Below are 27,775 nucleotides of genomic sequence, written 5' to 3'. Positions count from 1 at the left end.
TATAGCAATAGCGGTCATATAGTGTCACATGTGTGCCGATGACAGCACGCCGCAGTAGATTTTATCACAAAATCAGTGTAATTTTTTGCCGTAATTTTTTTGTTTGTACATGATTATTATCACTACTTTGAGCAAAGTGAAAAGTTTTGTCATGATTCACATTAAAATAAAAAAACATGTTATTTTTCTGGTGACAATACAAGTCAAGCCCAAAAACACAATTTAAATTCTCGGCTCTTCTTCAAATTACCCTATCGCTTGCAAGTCAAATACATTTCAAATGTCAGATTTGTAGCTTACTAAAACAACTATCTGCTGGGGTTCTTTTTTTAGAGTAACTTCCTTTTAAATTTTCCCTTTTAAATGATGTTTTAATCGTCTGGAAACGTGTGACGTTTCTAATAAAATAACTATGACGTAACTGTGTCGTACAAACAATATTAGCGATCAGTAAATTTCATTGTAGTTCGACCATCGAGTGGTGTAAAAACAAACACTCCATCACATACGAACACACCTCAATTCAGCATTGAAGCAAATGTTAAAACATATGGCACACTCGACCTGCCATTGACATCGCATAATCGAAAACGCACTTAGAATGGGTTCAGATTGATATTACGTGTCTCATAACGATTCATCACCTCACCTTTCCATCATTTGATATTGATTACTGATGCGATTATCAAGTCTATTTCTTTGTTAAACAGTCGCTTAAACACTAAAGATTGTTTGCAGACTTCCAAGGCTTTTATTCGCCTTATGTTCAACAAAACCAATCCCTTTTTAACAAACATAATCGGACGGAAATGCAACATACGGTTTGTTGGGTCGCACTATTTGCATTTATAATCCTTTATGCGCCCTAGATGGTTTTCGTTGCAGATAAGCTTGAACCCATTTTTTTAAGCAAGCCTGAAATACGCCCCAAGTCAGATGAAATTACGATACAAATGTAGCAGACTAACTGCTGCGAAGTCGTGCAGGCCCGAATCAAATCGGTTTTATTCAAACTGATGCGTGAACCCTAACCGTAAAGGCCCAACACGACTTACAACTCTGTGTCAAACGTAATACCCAAATAATTCAAAATTTTGGTCGACAATTGGTGGTTTGTCACGACTTTCACTTTCTTTATTTATTTATTTGTTTTTTCTTTACACACCCAACAACAAATTGGCTATTTGACGTGACAATATGTTTACTACCGACCAAACGATGTCAGAGTTAAGTGCGCAAATGCTGGAAACAACAAAAAGATTGGAAAGCAAATTGCATTTCACCCACAAGGCCACTAACGTCTGATAACACCTCGAAAGGGTACATCCTTAACCGTCCGGCAAACGATATTGAGTGTTTATGATGGATCTTTTGTCGCCCCCGCAAAAGCGCGCGTCAAAGCATTGTGAACATTTGATTGCACAAAGGATAAACGATTATTTCTCTAGAATGATATATCCGGGTCGAGACCGTCGCAGGCTTTTGTGCTTGTATCAGATCGGAGATGACGCCGCCGCGCCGGACGTCTTTGATATTCGCAACAGTTTCAATGGATTTCCCAAATTTTATGACAGCTGCACTATTAGTGTCATATTAGACACTTATGTTTGGCGAGACGCGTAACTTTGATCTTGAAACACTCTAAACCCGGTAAAGCTTCTCAAAGTGCCCTAGGATCGTTTTAGAACAGCGTATTCTTGCTTTGTTGACTTAGATCTGGATTAATGACCCTCTGTTCGTAAGGAAAGACGCACATTTTCGATTTATTACTTACCAAGTCTATTGAAGCCCAATGTTTTAAGTTGTGTTAAAGCTTTTACATTTTATTGATGCATTGGATGGACTTGTCAAACACTAACTGATTAAAATAAAAATTTGCACTGATTAAGTTACAAAACTGTTTTATTAGAAGAATAACAAACGGAAGTGCAAGTTGCATTCATTTTTCGGCAATAAAACACAAAGCTTACTCATATTTTTTAAACTTATTTTATATGTGATTTTATGGTCAGAGTAAAATAACAAAACAAAATTTCCAAGGATTTTTGTATTTATATCAGGTGATTATCACCACATGATCATCATTAAGTGGAAGTGTTTTATTCCACAGTCTGATATTGTCTAATGACCACTCGCTGTTGACGCAGAAACCGATGATGACGCGCCAATAGGCGGTAGTAGGGTGCTGCGCCTCGGTGCATTGTGTCGCCTCTTGTGGTGGGTTTTGTTTGATTCTTCGTTCATTTCAGCAAGATGGTTTAAAGGCATCTTGCTAAGTTCAATCTCGTCTCTGCAGCGCATCCCTGTAGTGAAACAAACGTAATACTTTAAGCTACTGCGGTACTAACTGAACAGGACAGACATTATTCGTCTTCAGTTGGCCTATTGAAATGAGACGTAGCCTAATCAAACCGAGGATAAATTGCTGAATTTAGAAAATTACCGTTACTTTCTATAAAAGTGCCTTCACACTTTGACACTTTTTTCATAGCGTGCATGTAATTGTGTCGCGTTGACAAGTTATCTTGTAGGTAGACCCGGCCAAACCAGTTGAAAGCACAACAAAAATTACCAACGCACCCGCCAGTTTTAACAATGCATTTCGAACGTTTTCAAACGAAAAACCACTTGAGCGTTTGCAATAAACAGCCTAATGTTACGGTCTATAATAATTCGTTAAGTATGGCAAAATACTTTTGTAACGTGTTTGTTCTGTTGTACCTTTATTATTGTTGCCAATTGTCAGTAGAAGTTTGCTACAGTTGCGCTGACTATTAGACTGGATTAAAAAGATAATAATAACAAGCAAATAATGATGTGGGTGTTAACATTTCGTTAGTTATACCCTCACAACAAAATGACGAAACCAAGCAAGTCGTTCTGAATCAAATAACATTAGAAATGTGAGCAAGTATTAAATTTACAAATGTTACAAACGTAACCATAACAATTAAATTGGAAATTGATATTACAAACGTAACCATAGCAATTAATGTCCACCGCTCTGTTCGTAACAATTGTGGAACATTATTCATTATCGTAGTTTCGCCACTGGGCTTCCGTCGGTAGCGTGGCCGAGCGGTCTAAGGCGCTGGTTTAAGGCACCAGTCATTTCGATGGCGTGGGTTCGAATCCCACCGCTGCCACTACTTTTACACATCTCGCTTAAAGTCTCCTTTCAAAGCAATTTTGTTTTTTGCCCAAACGTTGTAAAGTTTTACAGATCGATCGATGTTTTGTTGAAGCAAAATCCTTGCGAGCGTTTGTTAAATTATCATTTTTTGTGTTACACCGTTTTTTTTTGCACGCAACACTTCGCTTTAATGCTCTGATGATGCGAACTGGTGGGCAGAAGGTTAGCAAAATTACAAGTCCCTTTTTTAAAGAAAACAAATAATTTGTTTCACTTCATACAGGTTTGGCGAAAGTGGAAGAAAAACATTTGTTCAATATATTTTCTAGTTGTTGCTATGTCAAACATTAACCTTACTTTAACTAAAGGAAAAAGCAATTTCAGGCAGCGTTGTGATAAATGTGTCACAGACGAGAAAAGTCCCTTGGTTCACAATTTGCACTTCGCCGGCCAAAAACATTAGCAGGACGGTAAAACCAAAACAGGTTTTATTTTTGGAAGTAGTCAGACTTTGTCAGGCATTTTCATTAATTTTAACGTCAAAAAAGAGATTTATATAGTATTTTTAAAAAATAAAACGTCTAATTACCTTTTTCGAGCATTCGCTTGGTCATTGGCATTTCGTTAGCAAAAGAAACGGCATCTGTGTCCTACAAAACACAACAATGACAAATAGTTTGTTGGTTTGTCTACAGTTGACTATTCCTGGTAAGTTTATTCTTACACCAACAATGAAATAACATGAGACAAAGTATTTACCTTTATTGTAAGTGCTTGAAACGGAGAACACAGATTTCCAAAACGTGACGTAGTTTTTTTGTCGATGTATCCGACTCTATAGCGCCTCTGTTGTCGTGTGGCGGTTTTCCGTGTTAAATGTTGCTCAGCTCGGTCACCGAGAATGTTTCCCTACAAAAAAAATCGTGGCTCGGTTTTGCGTCAAAAAACATTTTCTACGTATAATGTGATAGCAATAAAATCACGACAACACATTTGGGGTAATTTCAATTTTCTCCCAGAAACGTTGTTAAATTTCCTCATCAAGATGATTACACATTTCTATTTATTGACATATAGCCTGCAATAAAACATTTTGAATACTTTATGTTACTTTTACCTTTTTCGTTCTTTCGATTCCAGCTATCGTCATGGATCGGTTTTCTCTGTATCGTTCGTGCATCTTCGGAGCATCAGCTGGTTGTGACGTCATTCGTCGTTCCACAAGTCTTGAACTCAACTCATTAGGCATGTGTAAGTTTCCTATGACATCATTGTCACTATCTGCAACCTCGTTGGTCAATTCACTTTCTTTCATTGCTTCAGTTGTATTCGATCCTTCATGATACATTTAATAACACGGACGTTACAAGTTTATAAGTTTGATCAGTTTTTAGGAACTTAATCATTTTAAAAAATATTCCAATTTACCTTTGTCATTTTCTTGGTAGCTTGCATGTTTATTTTTTTCGTCGACTAAATTCTCTTCGTCTAAATCTGGTTCAATTTTGTTCGATTTCTCCAAGTTTTCGGAATCAGAAATTTGAGGAATTACTTCGCCCTCAGGTGAGAGATCATCGGCAACCAACGGAGCTGAAAATAGATTTTGCAATATACACTGTACATCCAATTTATTATTCAAGGCAGAAATTCACATACTCAAATGCGTTCTGCCTGAACATAATTTTGCAATCAGATTAGCACGCTTAAACACGAAAAAGAACACTGGCACAAAAACAACGTTTATTTTCAAAACCAGAAAAGCATTTACAGTCTTGTGCAAAAATCAAAACCTTCATTTTGTGACTTGTGAGCCTTACCTGCTACGGTCGGGTTTTCAGTTGAGGAAACTTCTAAAACTTCTTTGACTTTTTGGGCATGACCTGCTTCTGGCACACTTACAATTTCACCCCAAGGGTCTCTAACATACAAGATACATCGTAATATTGTGAAATACAGATTTTGGAAAACGGAATTTTTTATATAGCACCTGTGTCTAATGTACGTACTTTGGGTACTGATAAGAAGTCGGCTTCTTTAAATTCCATTTTTTCTTTTGGCCAAAAGTTCCGATTAGACGGCCCTCCAGTGTCCATAAACGGGCGGTTTTGTCTACTGAAGCTGTAACGATCATTGACTGGATTTCGTGGTCGATAAAATTTACGCTCACTACTGCCCCCTCGTGTGCCTTCCAGTGGTAAAAGCGAGAAGGAGTTTCATGCTCAGATTCCTTAGAGTGTAATAAGTTTGTTTACACACAATTTTATTGGGCTTTTATTGAAAACATGAAAGCGTGATCATGGTATCTTAACAAATCTTGCTAAAAACTGACTAACAATTCGGCCAATAGCGGCATCCCAGAATCACGTAATAAGGTAAAAATGGATTTGAAGGAAACTCTCAGTTAAAGTTGTTTGTACGCTAGCATCAACTACCTGACATTGGAAACCTACAAATACGGTAACGTTTCAATAAAACTCTTGATTATATTTTTTTGTACATTTTAGTCTAAAGCAGGGTTGTCCAACACGTGGCACGCGTACCAAAAGTAATACGCAGACCATTTGAAAATGGCACACAAGCTTTTGCACGTTCAGATGGTAAACATTAGGATTTGTCACGCAATTAAATTTGTTTCTATTGATTCTTCTTGGCTTTTATTCTAACTCCAGTAAAGATGATCAGTAGTCGAGTTACAGAACCCACTAATTAAATTGTTCGCTTTTTGACAAAACTTTAGCCCCATTGCAAACTACTTGTATCTTGCGTCACACAAACAGAATAAAATGGTTTCTTGAATATCAGAAACAAGTTTACTTGCATTTGACGACAAATTTTCTTTTCCAACCATTTCATAGGGTTTTACATGTTGGCCAAATATTCGGATTGGGGTCGTTAAGACATGGTTTGGAAAAAGTACCAAACGTTGGCACGCGTGTATATTTTGAAACCAAAATTGTTTGAGTTGGACACCCCTACTTTAAAGCATTTTTTAGAAATGGACAAATTCTGCACCTGCTCTTGGTCCGTGGTGCAGTAATGCTCAATATCCCACACAGAAACGTAACCAATTGTGTCTCCTGTGATCAAATAACTGTCATCGGATGTACTACAAATTGCGAGTACTGATGCTTCGTCACTTGTGGCTTGATAACGACCTGCGATGGAACAGAAAAAATGTGGACTCTACTCTATGTTGTAAGTGATCAAGGTGCACTTTTTGTGATCTCAACGGCTGCTTGGCGGTAGAACTATTTTCGACGGTTACTAGGCAACAAGATAACCTACTTAAAAAGTAAACGATTTAAAATTTTAATTATTAGACGTTAATGGATTTGAACCAATCAATAGTGATCACCAATCCATACAAACGTCGCCGGACAAACAAAACATCTACTAAAAAACTAAGAAACAAACAACTTAATAAATGGCCTGTGCTGGTTATTAAAACGGAGGACACCCGTCTAACAACAATTAACTACTTCAAATGTCTTACCTAGCAGTGTGTTTCTGCCAAATAGGCACCACCAGTACAAACAACCGCTCTCACTGCTAATCAACGTAGCTCTATTCCTTTTTGGATGTCTTGCTCGGTCAGTGAGGAAAAACAGCATGTCGATAGGCTGTATTGTTTCGCTATCAAAACGTAAATAAAAATATACTTCTTTACAACTAATTTCTTGTACTTTTTCTTTGGTTTTATATTACCATGATGTATATCTTTGCTTTTAGCTGACACGAAAACCAATTCCTTTTATATAATTCCTTAACAAAGTCCACATTAGCCTTAAAACTGTTACCCGTTGTGGTGCTGTCGCCCTTCGCGAAGTTTTAGATACACTTGTTGAGTTTCTTCGTTCCACACATAAATACAACCATCGTAACTTCCAGTTGCAAGGAGATTGGGCGGACAGTGTGAGGCAGTCAATATGTCGTCCTGCGCAAAACAGGTAGTTTCCTACAATATTCTACAGGACACCCTACAATATTCTACAGGACACCCTACAATATTCTACAGGACACCCTACAATATTCTACAGGACACAGTGATACGATTTTCTAGCTTTAGTCAGACTCAAGTTTAATATATACTCTTGCATTGCAGAGTTTGTGATTTCGAGGCACGAGGGTTTTAGTACTGTACTATAATCTAGGAGGAAAACTGTGAAAACAAAGTATTGTTCAGTTCCTAAATAGTGAATTAGCCCAAATCTAAATACGTTATGCGACGTGAGCAGTTGTGTGTTTTCCACTGGAGATCGCAACTAAGTTTATTTTTTGGAAACCGTTAAATTAGCCTACCTCGTGAAGCTGACCCGACTTCCAGTTGACTTTCGCAGGAACGTTGACAGTCTGAACGTAAACACATTACATTCAGCAAAAGTTACCAGCTCAAACCGCTATAGCACATGACACTATAAAAAATAGAAAACGCGACCACCAATTTAAGGCTTTAAATGGGTCAATAAAAAGCGAACTGTTACAATTACTTTGTTTTATATTTCAAGACCATGAAATTTAAGCAATCAATCTGCAATTACGAGCACTAGTTTCAAAGTCTAACAATTTACAAAGAAATCCCACAGTTTTGGTTACTCGCCAAAATAGCTATTTATAAGTGACAGGTAAAACTTACGTCCGGATCGGAGTCATCATACACTGCTAACTTTCTACTCCAACCAACAGCAAGAATTGTTCGATCCTGGAATGACATAATCCCTGATATTTCAGCGTCATCCACAGCCTCCAATTCGTGAAGGCAGTTTCCATTTTGGAAGTTCCACACCTGTCAATTTTTATGATTTACTGACATGTATGTTTGGAGCAAATCTTACTGTTGTAAAATAAACAGCACTTTAACACATTTAAAACGGTTGTCATGTATTGAACTTTTAAAAGTCAAAGACACAAACGCCATTTACTGTAGTATGCTAAATACAATTATACGTTAGTCCTTTGTTTTTTAAAAAAACAGAAAATAGGGGTAGATTTAATAAGCAATAAACACGATACCTTTATTGTCCCATCTCTTGCACCGGTGAACAATCTCCTTCTTGTGTTGTCAAACGATAAACACGTGATCTCTTCTTGCTCATGGGCGTTACTGAATGTTAGTGACCTCGCTCCGGTTTCTACATCCCAGACTGACACGACAGAATTATCGCTTCCACTTACAACCTGTAAGTACATCGAACATGCACATGAAAACTCTCCTAAAGTCACACCAGACAAAGAACTCACACCAGACAAAGTTTGCTAATAACCGATCAGCGGTGCAAGAAGCTTTTACGAATATTTTCAAGCAGTTTGTGTAAAAATGCTGTCGGTTGAAGCTATTAGGTGGGGTGAAGTTTTATAATTAAATATTATGAACCCAATTTATAAACTATCCTAACCTAAGGTTTAGTTTCTAACCCTCTCCCAATCTCACTGTTAAATTAAATATTTGTGCTCTTTACGCCATCTATCGGTATTTATCAAACTTTGTCTGTTGTGATGTTAATAATTGTACCATGAAAAATGGTTGAAATCATAACCGATTGTCAAGCACTAAGTATTTGGTCGTTACTTAATGATAGTAACAAATTTTGCAACAACCTGGTGGAATAAGGGGTTGTAGATCGCAGAACATAAGGGAGCGTCGTGAGTGGTCGGTTCTTCGGCTTTTGGTTCTAATTTTCCCATTTTTAACAGCGCGACGCTGTCGTTGCATGTCACCATCATTAGGTCGTGCGGAGATGCGTAAAGATTCAAAGGAAATTCCCCTAAAATCATTTGAGTTAGTTCAAGAAAAACATTTTTAACTGCTGGTGCATTAATTAAAAGTGGTGCCAATGTCCTTGGAGGCAAAATTAAATTAGATAGTAATAGGCTACTTGTTTTCCAAGTGAACTCCATGTATGGACGAAATATGCTACCATCTAGTTCACTACTGAGAGAAACCAAAACATGTTATCAATTAAATTAGGTGTTTTCCAAAACCTTTTCTAGATTTAGTCGGTACTGTTTAAATATACCTTTGCTACCGGGAAAACTTACCGTGATCAGGAATGCGGCCCGGTTGTAGGCTTGGAAATTTGGGAGAGATTGTTTGCAAGCAGTGGTGTTCTTTAATGTCCCATACCTTAATAATCTAAAAGCAGGGTACAATTTTTTTGGTATTATATTAAATAACGTTTTTTTTTAAGTGACATTTTTTGGCAAAACGCTGGTAGAAAAGTTTACACGAACGGAATTGCATGAATTTGGGTTTAGTTACGTTTTGATAGAACTTCCAACATTGAAATATATTTCGCAAACTACTAACGATTGGTGTACATTAAAAGATTTCACAAAATACAAAAACAATCATACCACGTCTTTTGAGTATGTTACAATTTGTCCATAAGCTTCGTTGATGACGACATCACATATTCCAGTACTGTGTCCCTGTAATATTGTTATAGGTCTTGCCACAACATACGGATTCCAGATACGGACAAGGTGATCCAGACTTCCGGTTACCAGAATGTTCAAGGCTTTGCTGAAGTCGAAACACTCAACTCCCTGAAAAAAGATTTGGAGTGAAAATCGATAAAACAGTCCACGGCAAATAGGATGGAATGTATTAATATCCCAATGTAAAGAAGAAACAAGGAAAAACACATTGAACCATGAAAAATGAGTACAGTGGTACGAAAAATACAAAGCATGCAGCTTGTACAAAAGTTTTTACAAACAGTACAAAATACAAACAGTTTTTGCTGGGCTATACGCAACTGCCTCGACAGTCTTTTAATTATGGCTATTTACGCTGTGGTATGTAGCAATGTAATAAATATTTTATAATTCCTGTATGATAGCATTTAAAGATATAAAATAAAATGTTTGGGAACCACTGCTATGTGTGAAAAAAGGAGGTTTTCCCAATTACATAAGACAGCGTGATCCAACTGCAGGCCCGCGAGATAATTTTGTTAGCCCGCGAATTATAAGTCCCAACATTTTAATGACAACTATAAGTTTTGTTTTCAATAATTCAATGTTTTTAAAATGTGAGGATTAACACACACTAAATACTGTAAAATCTCGTATTGTGACGCATGACAAGGCATTGTTATGTAATAAAGGGTTTTGCTTCTATAAACCGTTCAGGGGCATTTTTGCGTTAGAGACGGAAACTCAACGTTTTTGACAGCTTCTACTTAGTAAATAACTATAAAATATAAAAATAAACTTATCTACATATAAAAAAGGTATATAGTTACTCCAGAGTTTGACCCAGAAAAGGTTTTTTCTGCAAATATTTAAACCTTGGCCCGCGTAGTAAGTTAACGATTTTGAATGGCCCGCAACAAAATAAAGTTGGACCACACTGAGCTAAGACATGTTGAATTTGAAAGTGAACGGACCTTGACAATTTTAAAAATTATATTTAGGCAAACTGTAGACAGCCATGAGATAATAGATGAGCAAGGGTATAAGAGACCAACCTTGCTAAGCTTAAAAATATACGGTCTCTTTTTTCTTTTCACGTCCATTAGGACCAAAGAAGTGTTGGGTGAGGTTGATGATGATATGATGACGTCACTCTGCGGTACGTAAATAATACGACGAACAACGTCATCGTGTATATTTCCGATGCACTCATAGGAGACGTAGTTTTGATGTTCTGACAATTCCTAAAAAACAAATTTTTCTATCGGACTTAAACCGACAAGTATTTATTCACCACAGAATACCCTTTTAGTCTGCACTTTATTTTTTAATTAGCAGATTTCTTTAGAACTTTTAGCAAACTACATGTAAACATGCCGTTTATTAGACAGAGCGTTTTTCACTGACTTGGCCCTGCGTCTTATACATGCTATTATAATTAAAAACATAAAATTTACATTAAAATAAACCCGCTGGGTTCCCTGTTGTGGACTGAAAGGTTTTTGGAAGAGTCTTGACTGCGGCGTGTAGAAATGTAAGATGTGTGCCGCCCCAGTGTCATCACCGAACAACAGCATAGAGTGGCTGTTACGCGCTGATTTATTGTACCAATAATGAGCACAGATGGGTACATTCGGGATCGCTGCAAAAAGGTAAAAAGCATGTTTGCAATGCAAGCTTGCCATTACGACAGGGTGAAAAAAGCGTAATTTTTCTTTTAAAATGTATTTGACCATTTTGTTTGACACGTGGTCATAGACACATAAAACCCTACAAACCGAAAAAAAGTTGGCATTTTGCCAGAACGAAAACTATCAGCTTTAAAATTAAAAACCACATACAAATAGTTTATTTTCAACTTTGTCAAAAGTAGTACACAAACATCACGTTTCGAATCCTTACAGAAATGTTGTTTTGAATTCTTAGATTATTAGAAATCAGTCACTCCTTACCATAAAGGCAAAATTCGATAGTGTATATTGACGTCGATACATCGTAAAAATAAATCTCCCTGCTACTTGTAGTAAGAACAACTTTCTGATTGTTTCTCATGTAAACTACATCTGTGATCCACGTGTGAAATCGACGACGCGGTCCTTGCTGCTGATCGTCGCTTACGTCATTAGCAAGATTGTAAGTCTGCGGTTGAGTAAAATCGAAATGCTTTTACGCTTAAATTGATATCCGACTGTTTTTACCCTTTTTAACTAAATATAAAAGCCACTGTCAAAATATTAAAAATTTTTAGAGGTAAAAAGCTTTTAGCCACATTTTCTGCAAATAGTTCATACATATATTTACAATGCTTACTTTTAACAGACGCAGTTCCAAATCCCACACCCCAATTGCACCAACTTTGCTTATTGTTAAAATTCTCGAGGGATTTTCTACGACGATGCATTTGGTTGTTGTTTCTTGCTGTAAATAAAACAAACAAGCTGAATAAGTATGGTCGCAGTCATAGGCGCCGAGTCTTACAAAAATGCAAGGTGTCGGACGTAAAATATGACGTCACTTTGTGTGACGTCACTAATGCGTACAACCACAAGAACTTAAAGCCCAACAAACTTTACGTAATGCAACGTTCGTCAAACTCAGGAAAAAACGGTATGTTTAAAATAATATTTACCTGGCAATTGTAACACGTTGCTGTAGCGTTTATCATTGGTTTAGCAACGTTTAAAAATATTTTGTCAAGTTGTTGCTGCTTTATATCACCTTAGATAACATTTATTACAACACATTTGCATGGTACGCAATAATGGCCGAACATTTACTGACAGACAATTGTGTGTTTGGCGTCATAAACAAGGCACTAACCACAACAAGTTGCAGTTTTAAGCGATGTTTTGTGGCTGAATCACCAGCACGCTTGTTAAAAGGTAAAATTGTTGCTAATATTCTTCAGATTTTACGATATTTCGTACGATACCTAAAAAACTAACCAAAATTTCCACGGTGGCCGCCACCGCCTACTCGGCGCCTATGGTCGCAGTGACAACGAGAAAATGTATATTATTCGGTCTTATATTTAAACAAACAACAAAAATGATTTCAAACAAAAAATAATAGACTGGTCTAAAACGGAATCATGTGTATCGGGCAATCAATTAGCATAACGTAACACAACACACAGGCGAGCTATGTCCTGATGATAATCATTTTTGGGATTTAGATATATATCTCAATGTATGTTTCAAACGTATTTTGCATTTTTGAAATTTGGTAACTGATTTTCCTACGCCTGCTGCAAACCATAAAAGTACATTATTAAAAAATGCTGCTGTTTTATTACATTAACCACCAAAATGACATCCGGAAAACAAACGTTCATATACATTTAAAAAGGTGACGGTGACAAGAAAGTCGACAGCAACAAAATATGAAAAGAAAACATTGTTGAAATAGGTTACGTTAAGAATGTCGTTGTTGTTTTACCTTATTGTGAAATATTTGTTTTACGATAGCTGCTGAAGTGAAAGGAATTGGATTCAGTTTCTGGATATGTTCGACCTCTCGCATTTGCAGTAACATATACGTGCAAAACTCATTCCAATCAACGTATCCATCACAAGCTGTGTCAACCTGTACATTGCAAACCAAATAAAGAGGTGTACAGGCTACAAATATTGAAATGCATATGATATTGGCTTCATTGTTTACTTTATGAAATAACATCTCCATTTGATCGTTCCATCTGGTTGTCCCCAACATTCCAGAAATGGTGGCTGTAAATTCCTGTAACGTCATCATTCCTGGAGCTTGTCTGACTCCTTCGTCATCGTCATCAATTGGTGGACGAACTGCAATGCATCAAACGTATAAGTAGTAAAATCAAACAATACTTGCTGAACGAAACAAACTACACGAATACAAAACGAATTAACAATATATTGCACCTGGTTTTATTCCTTTTTCAACAACATTGGCTCGAGCATTTTGGGGCGTATGTGATTTAAATATCTGCAGTAACTTCTGGAGATGATGTAGCTTAATGTGTTCCTCCAATCGGATGCTGCTATCTGAACTGTTAAAACACATAACATGGATAGAAGAAAACTAGAACTAGACCTAGCAAAACTAGAAGAGTGGCTTTCTGATATACTTCCATTTTATATATTCTATACGATATTTACCAATTAACTATACACATCATTTGATCTACACATATGATTGTTTTTGTAAACAAAAACTGATGGGTCCCCACACGCGCGTTTGTGCGGATTTACAGTAAACAAATGTTGCGGTGATTTTTACATTCTTAAGGACAAATTTTTAGAAAGCATTAACCCAACAATAAAAAAATTTATTCGTATTCTTTTTGCACTATTATTGTCATGTAATTACAAAATTAAAAAAACGTAACAAAGACTTAAATCTAATCTCTTGCTTTGACCCAGATATAGTCCTCCAAGGTCGGGTTTTGAACACAATTTTTTTTAGAAAGCTGTAACAGTTGTGTTACAGACACTTTAAATTAAAAAGCAATTTGCTACAAGTGTATACATAACAAATTGTTTTTCATTTAACTTTGTTTCGCAAAACGAGTACCATTGACCTGTAGTAACCTCTCAGGGTGCACACGCCAAACGACTGTTTGACCTTTTGACACCGTTTTCAATAGCACGCCGTCATTCGTGTTCAACAATACTGTTAAGCCTAATTTATACATGCCTTGAGTATTGACTTCTTAATTGATTGTCAAAAAAACGCTACGTTATGAAGGAAGTGTGTGCTGTGTTTGTAATGCCGACTAGTTGACCTTAAGTAACCCGTGATCATGCGGCGGCCAACCTGACAGCGAGAATTTAAAAAAAAAACTTATTTGGCAAAAAAGTAAGTTAATTTTTTCATCTTAACTTTTATTAACAAAGTTTTTCTTGACATATACAAAACCGAAGCACGCTTATTAGGCTTAAATCACGTCATAGGTGTGAAACCTTCGCCAAAACTAAAAATGTGAGTGATAACTTAATAAAACGACATAGCTTTGCTGTGCAAAACAGCTGATTTCTAATCACTGAAACGACGTCTCGTAAAACGTCTGTCCGACGTCAAGCTGAGCCCTCCCGCTATCGTAAACCAGTGAGTTACTCTCTTGGTACTTCTGCCTACAGTGTCTTTCTTGACCAAACGAGCGTTAGACACATTTATGTTTCGGTGGCCTGTGGGTAAACCTCTGGGTCATACGGGGTCAAAATTCACATGGACCATCTTTAGACCAATATCTGTAATGTGTGTAAATTTGAAAAAGTTTGAACCATTCTTTCTTGACCAAAACGTGGGAACAATAGCCGCGCTAAAAATTTCACGTTTTTGGGGGCTGTGGGTGAACCAAGGGATCAAACGGGGTCAAAATTTACATGGACCATCTTTAGACCAATATCTGTAATGTGTGTAAATTTGAAAAAGTTTGAACCATTCTTTCTTGACCAAAACGTGGGAACAAATCTGCGTTAGAAAGAAAAAAAGAAAAAAGAAAAAAGAAAAAAAGAAAAAAGAAAAAAAGAAAAAAAAAATATAGACAAAAACAATATGTGTCCCCTTCAGGGAAGGGGACCCATAATAAATATTGAATGTACGGCGAGATATGTGTGCTGGTTATCCAAATTATCTCGCCCAGTAGACATTTGGCATGGATTTATAGGTTTCTCAAACAGGTAATTGAAATTTTTTTGTCCGGATTTAACTTCGTTGCCGTTTGTAACTATTTCTTTCTGTTTTATTATAAATGTTACCCAGCCAGATTACTTTTAATTTGCACAATTGACACAACTTTTCCTGTCGTGGTCGCACATTAGCATTAAAGTAACCATGCATGTCCATGCAACGACCATGGTGTTGACTCTGATCGGGGCTACGGAGTTCGTACTCATCGTGTGAAAAACCTCTCATTTTATTTCATAGTTATTATACACTGTTTAGGTGCGATCTACATAACACTACTTCTGCTCTACGTTATCGAAAACACACACAAGTTTGTATAAATAGAAAAATCATCAATTAACCACAAACCTGAAAAGAAACCTCAAAAACAAAGCTTCCTTCTTAGTAATATACATACTGATGAGCAATTGCACCCAATCCTGTGACTTTTACCAACACCTGGTTGTCACTACCACTTGTGCTGCTAACTACAGCCCTTTAATTCGCTTCCCATTGAAATGTACAATAAACTATGTTCTGGTTATGCGTGCTTCAAGACAATGGTTTGGAGCACAACACGCTGTTGTGATGTCACGCCGAACTGACAATGACGGTGTGTGATGTCATACAAAAATTGATTATGTGTGTTGTGTGGTTTGACACACAGCCGTATTTGTTACGGCGTCAAAAGATGTTCTGTTCAATGAACTTTTTGTAAAATTCAGTCTAGGACGAACTCACTCTTTTTATGAATTACGGAATAAATGTTAATGTATCAAGAAAAAATATGCGTGAAGCAGTGGTTCAGAACCGGGGAGGAATTTCTTCTAAGGCAGTGGTTCTCAAACTTATATGGATCGCGTACCACCTGACAACTTTTTCTATCGCTGCGTATCACCTAAAGTCTTAAACCCTGTTTGAATGAATAGACCAACTAAGAATAAATAGGCCCATTTTCTCGCCCCGACTAGCATATTTAGCAATTTCAAAGAATGTCCAAAGCACGAGTTTCGCCCAAACCAGGGCTGATCAGTTGAGTTGCAATTTTAGATCGGACTTAAATTAGGTATCACAGAAAGCTACTCGCGTACCATCTGAAACGTTCCGGCGTACCACTAGTGGTACGCGTACCACAGTTTGAGAACCACTGTTCTAAGGAGACATTTTAAAATTGAGGTGAGGGATTTGCTTGAATTTTTATGTGGTATGTAAATACAAGTTAGTATTTACTATTTTGAGTTCTGTGAACATGACCTACGAGGTTGATAAACGACTCAATTATAAATGATCTTTGTATGGTTAACGTCTACTGTGTCTTGTATTTGGGAGGAATGAAAATGTTTTGAGTTACTAACGGAGGAATTAAACTCGTGTTGGGAACCGCAAGCGTACAATGCATCGTTTTATACACAGTATTGTTTTTTGACTGTGCTTTGTCGATTTATAACACAACGTTAGTTGATGTGAGTAAAGCCGGAACAATTAGGCCCTTCTGAAGCCCTATTCAACTAAGGCTTAGGTGTACCATACAGTAATGACATGTAGCTAAACAGTGTAAGGGTTGAGCGCGAAAAGAGATTTAAAGCTGAAAATTTGGTTGTATCGTTGCATATCGTTCATACATGGAATAAGCAGTATCATCTAGGAAAATCACTTTGTGGTTCATTAAAAAACTGAGGCAGCATTGTGGCTGCTGTCAGGACACAAATTGATTCTAAATGAATTACGGAAAAAAACATGTTACCAAGGAAAATTTTGACTGAAGTTTAGAGAGGTTTTTTTAGTGCAAGTAGAATGTGAAACAAAAGCTTTAGTCGTCAACGTTACCTGCGGAAACTAATGTCACTTGAAACTTCACTGGGTGCGATGGGTGGCCTTGGAACACGACTTGAGAACGAGTTGTACGAGCTTATATCCATGTTAGTTTCTTTTGGGATAGCTGTTTACCGCTATTTTAGCGCGCACGTCTATGCCTTTTTTCTCCGTTTGGCAAGGATAATTTATTATCACTTTTTTCAATTAATATTATGTTTTACATTCATAGCTGCATGGCACACCTGTCGTAACTTTGTCATTTGAAAACTTTGTTAAGTTAAACATTAAAACACTTCCATACAAATTATCACTAAGCAATATAAATAGGTGGACACATGTAAAAGTAGATAAGTCAAATTACACAAAATCTTCAAAGCAACACTGCACAAAAACTAGTTTGGTTTAGCCTTCAAGCACCTCGCATTACCATCCTGTGTTACCTAAAGCAGTATGTTTCGTTGCAAAAATACACAGCTTTTTCCAGACTCAGACAACGAACAAAGACATCTAATTGGCCAACGAACCTTGTTTTTTACGAAAAAGACTAAGAGCCATCGAACACTCGCGAAAGTGGCACTTCACGTTATTGAAGTGCTTGTAGAGATTTGCGTTTACGTGCTTTACGCATGTATGAGACTTGTCCCTTTGCGACTAAAGGCAAATTAAGTGATGCAGCGTGTGATAATTCGTTTAGTAGAAAACTACAAATAATACAATTTCGAGGTTGTTTTAATGTAAGTTTTATAAAACGTATCATAATATACCTCAAAAACAAAATTAAATTAAATTGTTTTACGTCAAAACATTTCAAAAACGCCGCATACATAAACGTGTGATAAGTTTAGCAGCCTTGTAAAAAAGTAAACCTGTACTTAATGTGCAACTATCTGTCCATCAGTATTGAATCAAATAGCGTGTTGCACTTCGAACAGCAGAACAAATTATTGACCGCAACACAACATGTATTGGGAGTGAAAATGTGAAACTATCAACGAACATCGTTCTGTCTGATTTTAAACACCATCTTTTGAAGTCGATTGTTTGCAAAACGTGTTTAAAGCTTGAAAAAATTCAACCACAGTATATCAAGATTGGAAAAGGACCATAAAAGAATATTTTGGAGCTATTCTCAACAAGAAACTTTGACAGCAGAAATGATCGACAAAAGTACCATTTACAAAACATAAATACAAAAGGTGATCTTAGCTTTTACAATATCTGACAAACGTTTACGACAACATCTCACACACCAAAATATTAAAGCAGAAAATATACGCAAGTAATTTATCCAAATCAAAGATACGTAGGCTATGTGTCAATCAGCTATATCTAGTTGATTTGGTTGACGAGTTTATTGAGATAGCAAATGTGAGGATTGAGTCTTTTTCAAGGCTTTGTGATTGATAAACGGGTCAATGCTGATCTTCTTAACAAACCAAACTTTTATTTATTTGTTAAAAACCTTGCAAATAAATTACATCACAATATTGAAGCCCGAACAAGTTATTTTCACCAAGTTTCATGTTTAGTTGCGGTGCTCGAGTGTAGTCAGTTGGATTGTAAACACGGAATGAAACACATGACAATTTAGAACCTCATGACTATTCGTTGGTTAATTGTCTAACAAAGTACTTGACTGTTTGCATAATTCTATGTCGAAACCAGAATGTTACAAATACTAAACACAAATTTGGACCTTAATTGCTCGACAGTCGAAATACAGCAACAAACTGCTTTAGTTGTTATAAAATCAAATTGTTATTTGTAAACATTAACATCTGATTAAACTTTAAATAAAAGCCCAATATTCATTTAAATCGTTCACTTTTTTCATGGTTAAAGGCTTCAATATTTTTGCTTAACTCACGATAACTGACAAGACGGGCAGTTTGAACAGGTTATAGTTTCTCTGCTTGAGCTCTTTAGTAAAAATGGTTGGTTCGAAAGCTGCCCTTTGTTAGGTCACAGCGGGCGTCATAATGCCCATTGCCAGCGAAAGTAGTTTGTTTCGTCGCTTGTCGTTTTAAAGACGTTGACCAAGGAAGTACAAAGCTAGCCGTTCCATTGTTGCTTTTGTACGTTAGGTGTGAATTTAATGACACGTTGCGGTTGGCGGCCTATCTCATTGGCGATTTAGGGGTGCTTTAGTGGCACAAATAAAGGCGGATTATATCAACACATTTTGGGCTTGTTTCATTTGTGGCATTAGGTCACTGGGTAAGGTTACATAACCGCCGTTTCTTGTGAATATAGATGGTCTAAAAATTAAAATCAAATGGTTTTGTAAATGAATATATTGCTATTTTCAAAACGATTTTATTTTTAAGTTGCGCAGAACGATTCTGTAAAACCATAGATCCACTACGTACCAAAACCATGTGAAACAAAATCCTTAAATCATCCTTGCCGCAACGTGAACCTTAAGACATTACTAGCTTTATTCGTTTTTTTTTTTCATTTTAACTCACAGGCTGGTGCTATATTTATTGGTTTTTAGATCAAAGTACAGCGTCTCTTTATTTCGGCTCAGGATCTAAGTAAATAACATGTTCACGCACAGTTCAAACATTCAAAACGCTAGTTGATCAAAAACACCCATACAAATTCAAATGCCCTGCACCGTTTTGATGGCACTTTTTGCACCAGGCCAAATTAAAAGCACTAATGGTACACTCATTTTTACACAACAAATCTTCAAAAAAAAATCTTAGTGCGGATGTCAACATGCCTGTGTAAATATTTTTGGTTGACAAGCAATGACTAACAACAGTACCAAAAACTAGCAACAGTGTGTTTAGCGCTTATTACAAATCTAACTTACGAATTTTAAGCAAATGTTTAGTGCCATATTCTTACTGCGACGTTTTGCCCCTAATTGTTTCCTTGGATATTAACATTACAGGTGATTTAAACTTCTACACTAACTAATCATCTCAGCACACACATTCTATCACGCACTTCTTGTTCAAAGACATAACAGAGTCCTTACCAAAACATTGACATAAGACCGTCCTATTCAGACCCTTTACATAGGTCTAGTCACCCTCCTGGCTCTAGCACCAAGCGTGTCGCTATGGCAACCGACAGTTAATGGAGTCTGGTTAAGTTAATGATTAATGGAAACGTGCTTGTTCACCTGCTGTAGTCGTCAGATATCGAACTGTCTGGACGACTGTAGTTTGAGGCGGCGGATTCCACATCCCGATGCTGCAGTTGCTGCAGACATATAAAAATCTTATTTAAATTTCTGTGAAATAATTTTTGATATTTGATTAATTACTCTATTTTGAGGGGCTTTTTTAATATTGCAAAACATATTAGCTTTGTTTGAAAAAATATGTTGCGAATAAGGGTAACCCCAAGTCATACTTAAATGCCCCCCAATCAGTAACTACACAAGTGAGAAAATGTTTGATTAAGATGTTGACATATGTTTTTTTTATTCTACATGCTAGAATGAAAAAATACAAATTCAGCTTCCTTTAGGTTGTAGCAAAAACAGATGTGGGTTACAAACAGTTGACATTTACGCTACTTAGGTTTTTTGGCAATCAACAAGATTGATCAGATAAAAAACTTTAGCTTCAATATATATTTCAAAAATATTTTTACCACGCTGGCGTTTCGTCCCAGAAGTCGGTTGTTTTCAAGTTGAATGGATCCAATTCGCCTTTTTCTACTCCGTTGGGTGGCAGTTATAGTGCGATAGCGTGACGTAGTAATATTCATTGGATTCGCAACAGATGTTCTTGCAAGATATCTGCCATTCCAATGCTCGGGCTCTACAAGACCCCAAAAACATGAAAATAAAAGTACATTTAAATATGCTTTTATCAACTAATCGCTTGGATTAAACGCAATAGCGAACTTTTACTATATAGGTCTGACATTTACCTGATCTGTATGTTTAAAAACTCTGCTTGTTTTTTTGCTGTTCAAGCGCCAGGTCTGGGTTTTTTATTTAGTTGTCGAATAAATTACGAAACAAATGAAAAAACGATCGTTACCAAGTTGCCTTATGACGTGAAGTGATTTGGAGCGACGCCAATCGTAGGGCAGAGAAACAGCGTCATCAACTTTTCTGGCGTGCCACGATACAGCCCGTCCATTGTTGGTCACGTAATCTTGTTCCTCGCCGTCTGAGCTGTGCCGAAATATTCGAAATCAATTAAAAATTTTAAATCGCTGGCAAGTTCTTTAGTCGCCTGAAATTTTTGCCGTATCGACACTTCGTTTTAAACTTTGAATGCCAGGACTGAGATAAACAAAGATAGTTAACTGATGTATAAAAACAACAACCCTTCTGAAACCAGTATTTTAAGCAAACATTTACCTTAAATTAGGTGATTCCTCTCGAAATGCAGGCAAATGTCTGTAATCTTTCAAGATGCTCTGCATCTTACCGTAATATAGCAACGCACTACAAACTAACGTTTTGATGCATTTGGGATAACATTAAGTCTAAACGTTGTTCTGAAACATAACCTTTTCGCATTTAATAAATTTATTTCCAATTTATAAAGAACTTGTCGGTTTAACAACCATTTAAGTTGAGTGCTCACAATAAAAACTCCTTTCAGTGTCTTTCCGCTCTTTCAATAGGTTCAAAACCAACAAATCCTGTTCCCAAACTTCCATTGCTTGAGGCGACTTAAGGCAACCGCAAAACAATAGAAATATTTCACAATTCAGGGAGACTCATATGACATGGGAAAAAGCTGTTTGGATAATAGCACTTAGACAAACTGGTTACATTTTCGTGCTGTGCTGAGTTTGGTTCGGAATTCAACAATACAAGTACTGAACATGTATCCCAAATGGCGAGTTCTTCGTTTTAACAATTGTCTAACAAAAGGTGTGTTGTGTAGCGGTTGCGACATAATTTGTGCAAACTTTGCAATATTTGTTTACCAAAATAGCTCGGTTTTGACTCGCTAGCTCAAAAGCTGCGAGGAAGTTAAAATGTATAGCAACCAAATCCCACTGTATTGACAAATCGTGTTCGGACTTTGTAATATTTCCTGTCGCAGTTAATTAGGATGCAGAGGCGACTTTGTGATCTGGTGTTTATGAGCTTTAACCGTATGGTTTTGTCTCGTGCTGTGATTGGACGCTGCTTTGTGTGGGAATTGTGCAAGAGCCAATCGCAAGAGCACATGTGTACGATTTAACGCCTTTTTCCGGGTATATATAAAACCGCACTCGTTCATTTCGCTCTCTTTCCTCTTGCCTCTCTCTTTGTCTCATTATCCTGCAATAAACGAACGAACCGAAGTGCAAGACACGTGTGTGGAGTTTCCAGGACTTCGGTCCTGACAAGCTCAGGAGCTTGGGAGGTTAAGGATGGTGGTATACCTCTTTTAATTTGTAGTGACTACAGTTGATTACTTTTATCCATCAAACGCGGTTTTAAATTTAAACTCGATTTGTAGAGAAGCTTTGTTTCCCTTTCGTTAAATCGGTAAATAATAATTTAAGTCAAATCATATCCCCGACTGCATGGATTGTAGGATCAAATCGACTGACTATTTAGAACGAGGGCAAAATACTTAATATAAGCCCAGTTTTCGATTCGGTGAACTAACTTCATTAAATTCATTAACAGTAGAAGATTTAACCCGCTAAGCAAAACAACATTGAACTGATGTAAATATTTTAGGACAAGTTAGCCAGACAAATAAGCTTATCACCTTGCAAAATATTTAACTTTGTGCCAAAACATCGATTAGCAGCTGCATGTTATACCCTCTCTCAGCTCAGACGTTATGTTGTTGCAACAACGAACGGGATATTTTACAGCTTACACATACGCGCTATAATAAAGCTCTCAAGTACTATGTAGCGGTCGACAAGGTCTTTCGCTCAAGTAAACCTCAAAACTGAAATGAAATCACGTTTCCTATATAGCCGGGGCCATTGTGTAAAAGTCCGTGATCAATCAAAAGTCTAGATTATGCTGGAGTTATTTGCTGACAGCAAATAGACTATATGAGGACAATTGTTCCAAGTGGCGTTTGCATAAAACTTATAATAAGCTCTTTACTGTTGTTGGGCTACACAAGATATTGTATGAAGATGGATGTTATATGTATGCAAAGACACCACCTTTTTTAAATGTTGACTTGTGTGCAAATGTTACTCTGGAAACTGCCAAATGATTAACGGTAAAAAAACTGAAAAAACTTCTTTCTTCAGAAAAGCAGCTTTGCGGTATGTGACGAAATATCTTGGACAAATATTAAAAAACATTTATTTTAACATTTGAAAGACCCCTATTTAACAACAATCCCAGACGTAATGTAGCCTACAGATGATTTTGGTACTTTATTTGCAATGAGATTTGTATGACATATTTTTTCCAACTTATACACAACAAAATTGCTACAAGGTGAAAGTGTACGAGCGAATATGAACAGTAAGTTACAAGAAGTATCTGTTCAAAATGGTTTCGTATTTTTCTTGTTGTCCAGAAAGTTTACTTGGATTTCCATTTTGGAAAATAAACTGCTCGCATTCTTCAAATGTAGCAATTCCTGACTTGACTTTGGCGCCAAGTTCACTGGAAAAGCTCGAATAGCGTTCCTTAATACAGAGAATACCATACATTTTTAAAGAAGAATTGACCCAAAAATATATTTAAATTGCTTTCTATATCTTGTCTTTACCGTGAATTCGACAACATTATTTCTTTTAATCAGTCTTGTTTATTTAATCAGAGTTAAACTTCAAACCTTTTTCATGCCATCAAGGATTCCCCCTTCCTTGATTTTTGCAGCTACTCTGAGAGCTTTAGCAAAACAATCCATAGCACCAACATGTGATATTAGCATGTCAACCACATCAGTCGATTCGCGACGCACTTTGCAGTCAAAGTTTAATCCACCTGGAGCCAGGCCACCTTGGTCTAGAACCACCTGAATAGTTCGCAACATCAAGTGACATTACAAAATTGTCTCCATTAGGACCAGGTTTAGAAACAATTTTCGGATTACAGGTTCAGGTATGGTAGAGTAGGGAAATTGTTGCAATTTTATAGTAAAAGTTCACAGATATATGTTGCTACCTTCATTAAAAACTACCTTCATTATCATTGCGGCATTTTTCACATCCATGGGAAATTGATCGGTGTCCCAACCCAAGTCAGGTGACCCAGTGTTCGAATCTATAGAACCGAGAAGCTCGAACGCTGACGCCATCACTACGTCATGCTCATGACAATGCCCGGCCAACGTGGTATGGTTGGGCTCAATATTAAGCTGCATAAAGTATTTCGTGAATATTGAACATAACATCTGCACAACATTTTTCTTATTAAACGACAATTACTTGATCTAACCTTAAAATCTTTGTCGAGACCGTACGTTTTCAAAAAAGCAATGACCGTCATCGCATCTGTAAAATAGATGTGTTTTTTAAAGTATCGTATCTTTCTAATTTTCATTGCACCTACCGTAATCGTATTGGTGTTTCGTTGGTTCCTTCGGTTTTGGTTCGATCAAGAGTTGTCCAGTAAATCCAATTTTGTTCTTGTATTCTACAGTTTGACAAACAATCAAAGTTTTAAAACCTAATAAGAGCTATAAAAGTCGATGGTCGACAACGTATATTAAATCCACAGAAAAGTGCAATAAATTACGAATTTATAAGAATCTTCCATTACCTTATTCTGTCACGAAAGTTTTCAACTTATTTCTAACCTATTGCCATTTTGAAAAAACTTGCAATCTGGTCCACCTCTGCTCTAACATCAGTGTTAAGGAGAGTATGGTAGCCCTCCCTTCCACCCCAGAACACGAAGTTTTCCGCTCCCAATTTCTTTCCAACTTCTAAAGATTTTTTCACCTGAGCCGCTGCGTACGCGAAAACGTGAAGATCGGGGTTCGAAGCTGCCCCGTTACAATATCTGTAAATAAATCGCTTTAAAAGTCTGCTAACATGGAAATGATAATAAATTAGAGGGTTTCCGAAACATTAAAGCAATTACTCAAGACACAGGCTTCAGAAAAAAACGTCGTTGTAAGACAAAAATATAAACTCGACACTGGTTTGCGTATATGTTTGGGCAGATTGCAAATCGAGAATCGAATATGCCCTTGCAAATGTACTTTTCATGCAGGCACCAATTTGTAAACAAAGTTAAAATCGGCTTTGATCAATTGCTCTCAAAATCGTCCGGGCGCAGATAATACATTTTTTGACGTTAGGATTGTGTTGGGAAAAGTCATTTGGTAATTTTTAACGTACTGGATACTTCTTCATTACAACAATGAACAAAATCAGTTTAGTAGTCCTCAGACGAATAAATAGCAAGATATATAAGATTATAGATCGGGTATGTGCTAGGATAAACAAGTTTTAGGTTATTAAATTCAAAATTTCGAAAACCACCTTGGGTGTGCAAACAAATTGCAGGTGTTCCACAAAAGTTTAATTCCAGTCTTTTGCTGCAATTCGCTTGCCAGTTCCACCATGCGGTCCAAGTTTTTGTTGGTCTCCTGTAATGTGGCTCCCTCTGGTGCGATGTCGCGATCGTGGAATGACCAATACTAAAACACAGCGTTGTTCAGCATCACAATATATCATAAACTTTGAAAAAGTATATATACCTTAACGCCAAGTTTAGACATAAAGTCAAAGGCAACTCTCATTCGACGTTCCGCATTTTCCATGCTATCGGTTTGGTCATCCCATGGTCTTTGCAGGGTAGGAAATCCAAATGGATCGGCGCCTGCGCATTGGAAATTTGTTCAACTTCTGCTTTTGACTTTTTTTTAGCGGTATAGTAAGTTAGTAGTAGTGGTTTAAAAATTTTTTTATTAAACGACTGCTTTTGATACGACATACTTCAGTCTTGGATTGACAATGGATGGAGATCGTCGCTGCAGATTTGTAAGTATTGATTTGGTTGCATCCACCGTTACGAAAATATTGGTTCAAATACAATTTTGGGAAACAAGTCAAAAAGGAAACGTAAATGCTTAAAATGTGCCGCACCTGTGCCTCGAAAGGTATGCCAGTAGCAAACCGAAAACCTCATCCAATCTTGCATTGTTTTTCCCATAATGACCTCTGATTCATTGTAATAGCGAAAACAAAGAACATCCGTGATGGCAGCATCAGGCTTGTATGGAACTTTCGCAATGTCTAAACAAAAAGTTAGGATTTCTTTTGTAAAGTGCGTACTATAAAGTAGGGAGCGGACCTAAAAACCCGTTTTTTCTAAAGAACAAGTTCCAATCAGGCACAAAAGTCAAAATGCGGCATCAACGAACCAGTGGGCAATAAAACATTGCCTCCTGAATTGCAAAAGTGGTTAAACTTTGCATTTATTTAAAGTGAAAGTAAAACCAATGATAAATATTATTTGAAATCATTTAATGCAACAAACTAGAAGTTTGCCTAACCAGCAAACTTACTTTTTACTGTAGATTGTTAGAAACAGCATCGACGTGTGCTGCGTTTGATGCGCAGCGACAATGCAGATCCCTAATGTTGGCAACCAATATGCAGCTAAATTAATGGTTGCCCAGAACCGGTATTACGTCCGGTTTGTCACAATTGGGCGTCGCGTACTTCTTGACACGACTCACACATTTCACGACTTTGTCAACTAATTTGCTGTGACTGGTTGGTAGAAATCTCAACATAACTTTACTGCCTTATTCTGATTTCATTTAGAGCAGACAACTTTTAAGCGTTTTATACCCACTGTCCAAAACTGAAAGTTTGCTGGTTCGTTGCCAGTTTTCTAGGTCAGTTACTGCACTCAAGTATTTTCTAGGAGTACAGTAAAAAAAACATATGTTCCCCAACTCCCACTTACCAACTGGAAAGGTGTTAACCAGTTCAGCAGACCCAGTACCACTTGCAGAATTAGATGCTGGTGCAAACGACGACATAATTTGTAATCTTTAACAGCAACCTAAATAAAGTTTAACCTTCTACAATGCACAAAATCACTGCAGAAAAAAATGATGTTTTAACGTATTCTCTTACAAAGTTTCTACAGTAACAAATACCATTTTATTGTGCAGAAGCAGCATAGTAGTGCCGTAGTGCGTACAAAAAAAACTTTTGTCATACAATATGACCGCCATGATCATTCATTAGACAAAGTTTACTTGCAGTTTCATGCACTGCATTTCCTGCATTTAAAAACCCACATACAGTTACACAGCGGTGCAGTTTAACTTTGCTCCCAATCAGGTTGCTGGCAGCGCACCATTTACTGATCAATTATTGCCCAACTTCAGCTGATAAGAACCGCGCTGAACGTTTGCTCTGCAGCGCGCTATGATGCCGGAACTTGCTTTATTGACAAACATTAACTTTTCAGAGACGTTTCGCTATTGCTTTTCGTGTTTTAAATGGGCCGGTACATTTTTGTGCATTGTTTATGCTGTTGATGATTTGCATTGTTAAACCTACAATAGGCAAATACACCGGGTGACACTAAAACGCTGAATGGGCGGGACGGGCGGGATGGGCGGAATGGAGGGCGGGACGTCGCGGGAGATGGCGGGACGTCGTGAAAACCGCTAAATATCGGGTTAAATTGCTGACGGTTGGAGCTATTAAGGTTGGGATAAGGTTTTATAATAGTAAATCATTAAAAAAAATTCCGCCGAACACTACATTCCGCGCCCGAAACGTCCCGCCATCTCCCGCGACGTCCCGCCATAGCATTTTTGCCTAATGTCAGGAAATAGTTGAATAAGTTTTAGGCAGGGACATTTTTTGATTCATATACTATTATAAAACCTCAAC

General features: G+C 37.1%; 2 protein-coding genes and 1 non-coding gene across 5 annotated transcripts; 1 reads left to right on the top strand and 2 right to left on the bottom strand.

Annotated features, from left to right (window-relative positions):
• Nucleotides 1–1,890: 1,890 nt before the first annotated feature.
• Nucleotides 1,891–21,473, bottom strand: LOC145236957 (cilia- and flagella-associated protein 337-like). Of its 3 annotated transcripts, XM_080099696.1 has the most exons (27): nucleotides 21,342–21,473; nucleotides 21,016–21,152; nucleotides 20,621–20,790; nucleotides 20,145–20,224; nucleotides 13,447–13,574; nucleotides 13,211–13,350; nucleotides 12,986–13,132; nucleotides 11,858–11,965; nucleotides 11,500–11,686; nucleotides 11,005–11,189; nucleotides 10,603–10,791; nucleotides 9,485–9,676; nucleotides 9,170–9,263; nucleotides 8,729–8,895; nucleotides 8,144–8,308; nucleotides 7,767–7,916; nucleotides 7,433–7,483; nucleotides 6,931–7,067; nucleotides 6,627–6,766; nucleotides 6,146–6,288; nucleotides 5,140–5,360; nucleotides 4,951–5,051; nucleotides 4,562–4,723; nucleotides 4,251–4,468; nucleotides 3,893–4,042; nucleotides 3,723–3,783; nucleotides 1,891–2,303 (listed from the first exon to the last, which is right to left on the bottom strand). In XM_080099696.1, the coding sequence occupies exons 1-27, from the start codon at nucleotides 21,404–21,406 to the stop codon at nucleotides 2,122–2,124; spliced, it is 3,870 nt and encodes a 1,289-aa protein (XP_079955822.1). In that variant the 5' UTR covers nucleotides 21,407–21,473; the 3' UTR covers nucleotides 1,891–2,121. The 3 variants fall into 3 exon arrangements, with proteins under 3 accessions (XP_079955822.1, XP_079955823.1, XP_079955824.1); XM_080099697.1 differs by lacking the exons at nucleotides 20,145–20,224; nucleotides 20,621–20,790; nucleotides 21,016–21,152; nucleotides 21,342–21,473 and adding an exon at nucleotides 17,021–20,138; XM_080099698.1 differs by lacking the exons at nucleotides 20,145–20,224; nucleotides 20,621–20,790; nucleotides 21,016–21,152; nucleotides 21,342–21,473 and adding an exon at nucleotides 15,563–15,948.
• On the top strand, nucleotides 3,065–3,146 carry Trnal-aag (transfer RNA leucine (anticodon AAG)). Its single transcript has one exon. It is a non-coding gene; the product is annotated as a tRNA-Leu (tRNA).
• A 1,885-nt stretch (nucleotides 21,474–23,358) lies between the features above and the next one.
• LOC145229782 (xylose isomerase-like) lies at nucleotides 23,359–26,962 on the bottom strand. Its single transcript, XM_080095113.1, has 10 exons — nucleotides 26,832–26,962; nucleotides 26,003–26,152; nucleotides 25,615–25,736; nucleotides 25,397–25,554; nucleotides 24,706–24,911; nucleotides 24,459–24,542; nucleotides 24,345–24,400; nucleotides 24,088–24,264; nucleotides 23,740–23,922; nucleotides 23,359–23,590 (listed from the first exon to the last, which is right to left on the bottom strand). Exons 1-10 carry the CDS (start codon nucleotides 26,905–26,907, stop codon nucleotides 23,429–23,431), a joined length of 1,374 nt encoding a protein of 457 aa, XP_079951239.1. The 5' UTR covers nucleotides 26,908–26,962; the 3' UTR covers nucleotides 23,359–23,428.
• Between the last annotated feature and the right edge of the window lie 813 nt (nucleotides 26,963–27,775).

This window comes from Phallusia mammillata, chromosome 1 (assembly GCF_965637545.1).
Source record: "Phallusia mammillata chromosome 1, kaPhaMamm4.hap1.1, whole genome shotgun sequence".
Taxonomy (NCBI): Eukaryota; Metazoa; Chordata; class Ascidiacea; order Phlebobranchia; family Ascidiidae; genus Phallusia; species Phallusia mammillata.
This window is presented reverse-complemented; position numbering and strand designations above follow the sequence as displayed.

Coding starts and splice junctions, on each gene's coding strand:
- LOC145229782 (XM_080095113.1), bottom strand. CDS start 26,907: ATGTCGTCGTTTGCACCAGCATCTAATTCTGCAAGTGGTACTGGGTCT. Junction 25,737..26,002: donor GCATACCTTTCGAGGCACAG/GTGCGGCACATT, acceptor TCCAATGCGCAG/GCGCCGATCCATTTGGATTT. Junction 24,543..24,705: donor TTTTTTCAAAATGGCAATAG/GTTAGAAATAAG, acceptor GTCAAACTGTAG/AATACAAGAACAAAATTGGA.
- LOC145236957 (XM_080099696.1), bottom strand. CDS start 21,406: ATGCAGAGCATCTTGAAAGATTACAGACATTTGCCTGCATTTCGAGAG. Junction 20,791..21,015: donor TCACGTCATAAGGCAACTTG/GTAACGATCGTT, acceptor GGGGTCTTGTAG/AGCCCGAGCATTGGAATGGC. Junction 13,575..20,144: donor ATATCTGACGACTACAGCAG/GTGAACAAGCAC, acceptor GTGTTTTAACAG/TTCAGATAGCAGCATCCGAT.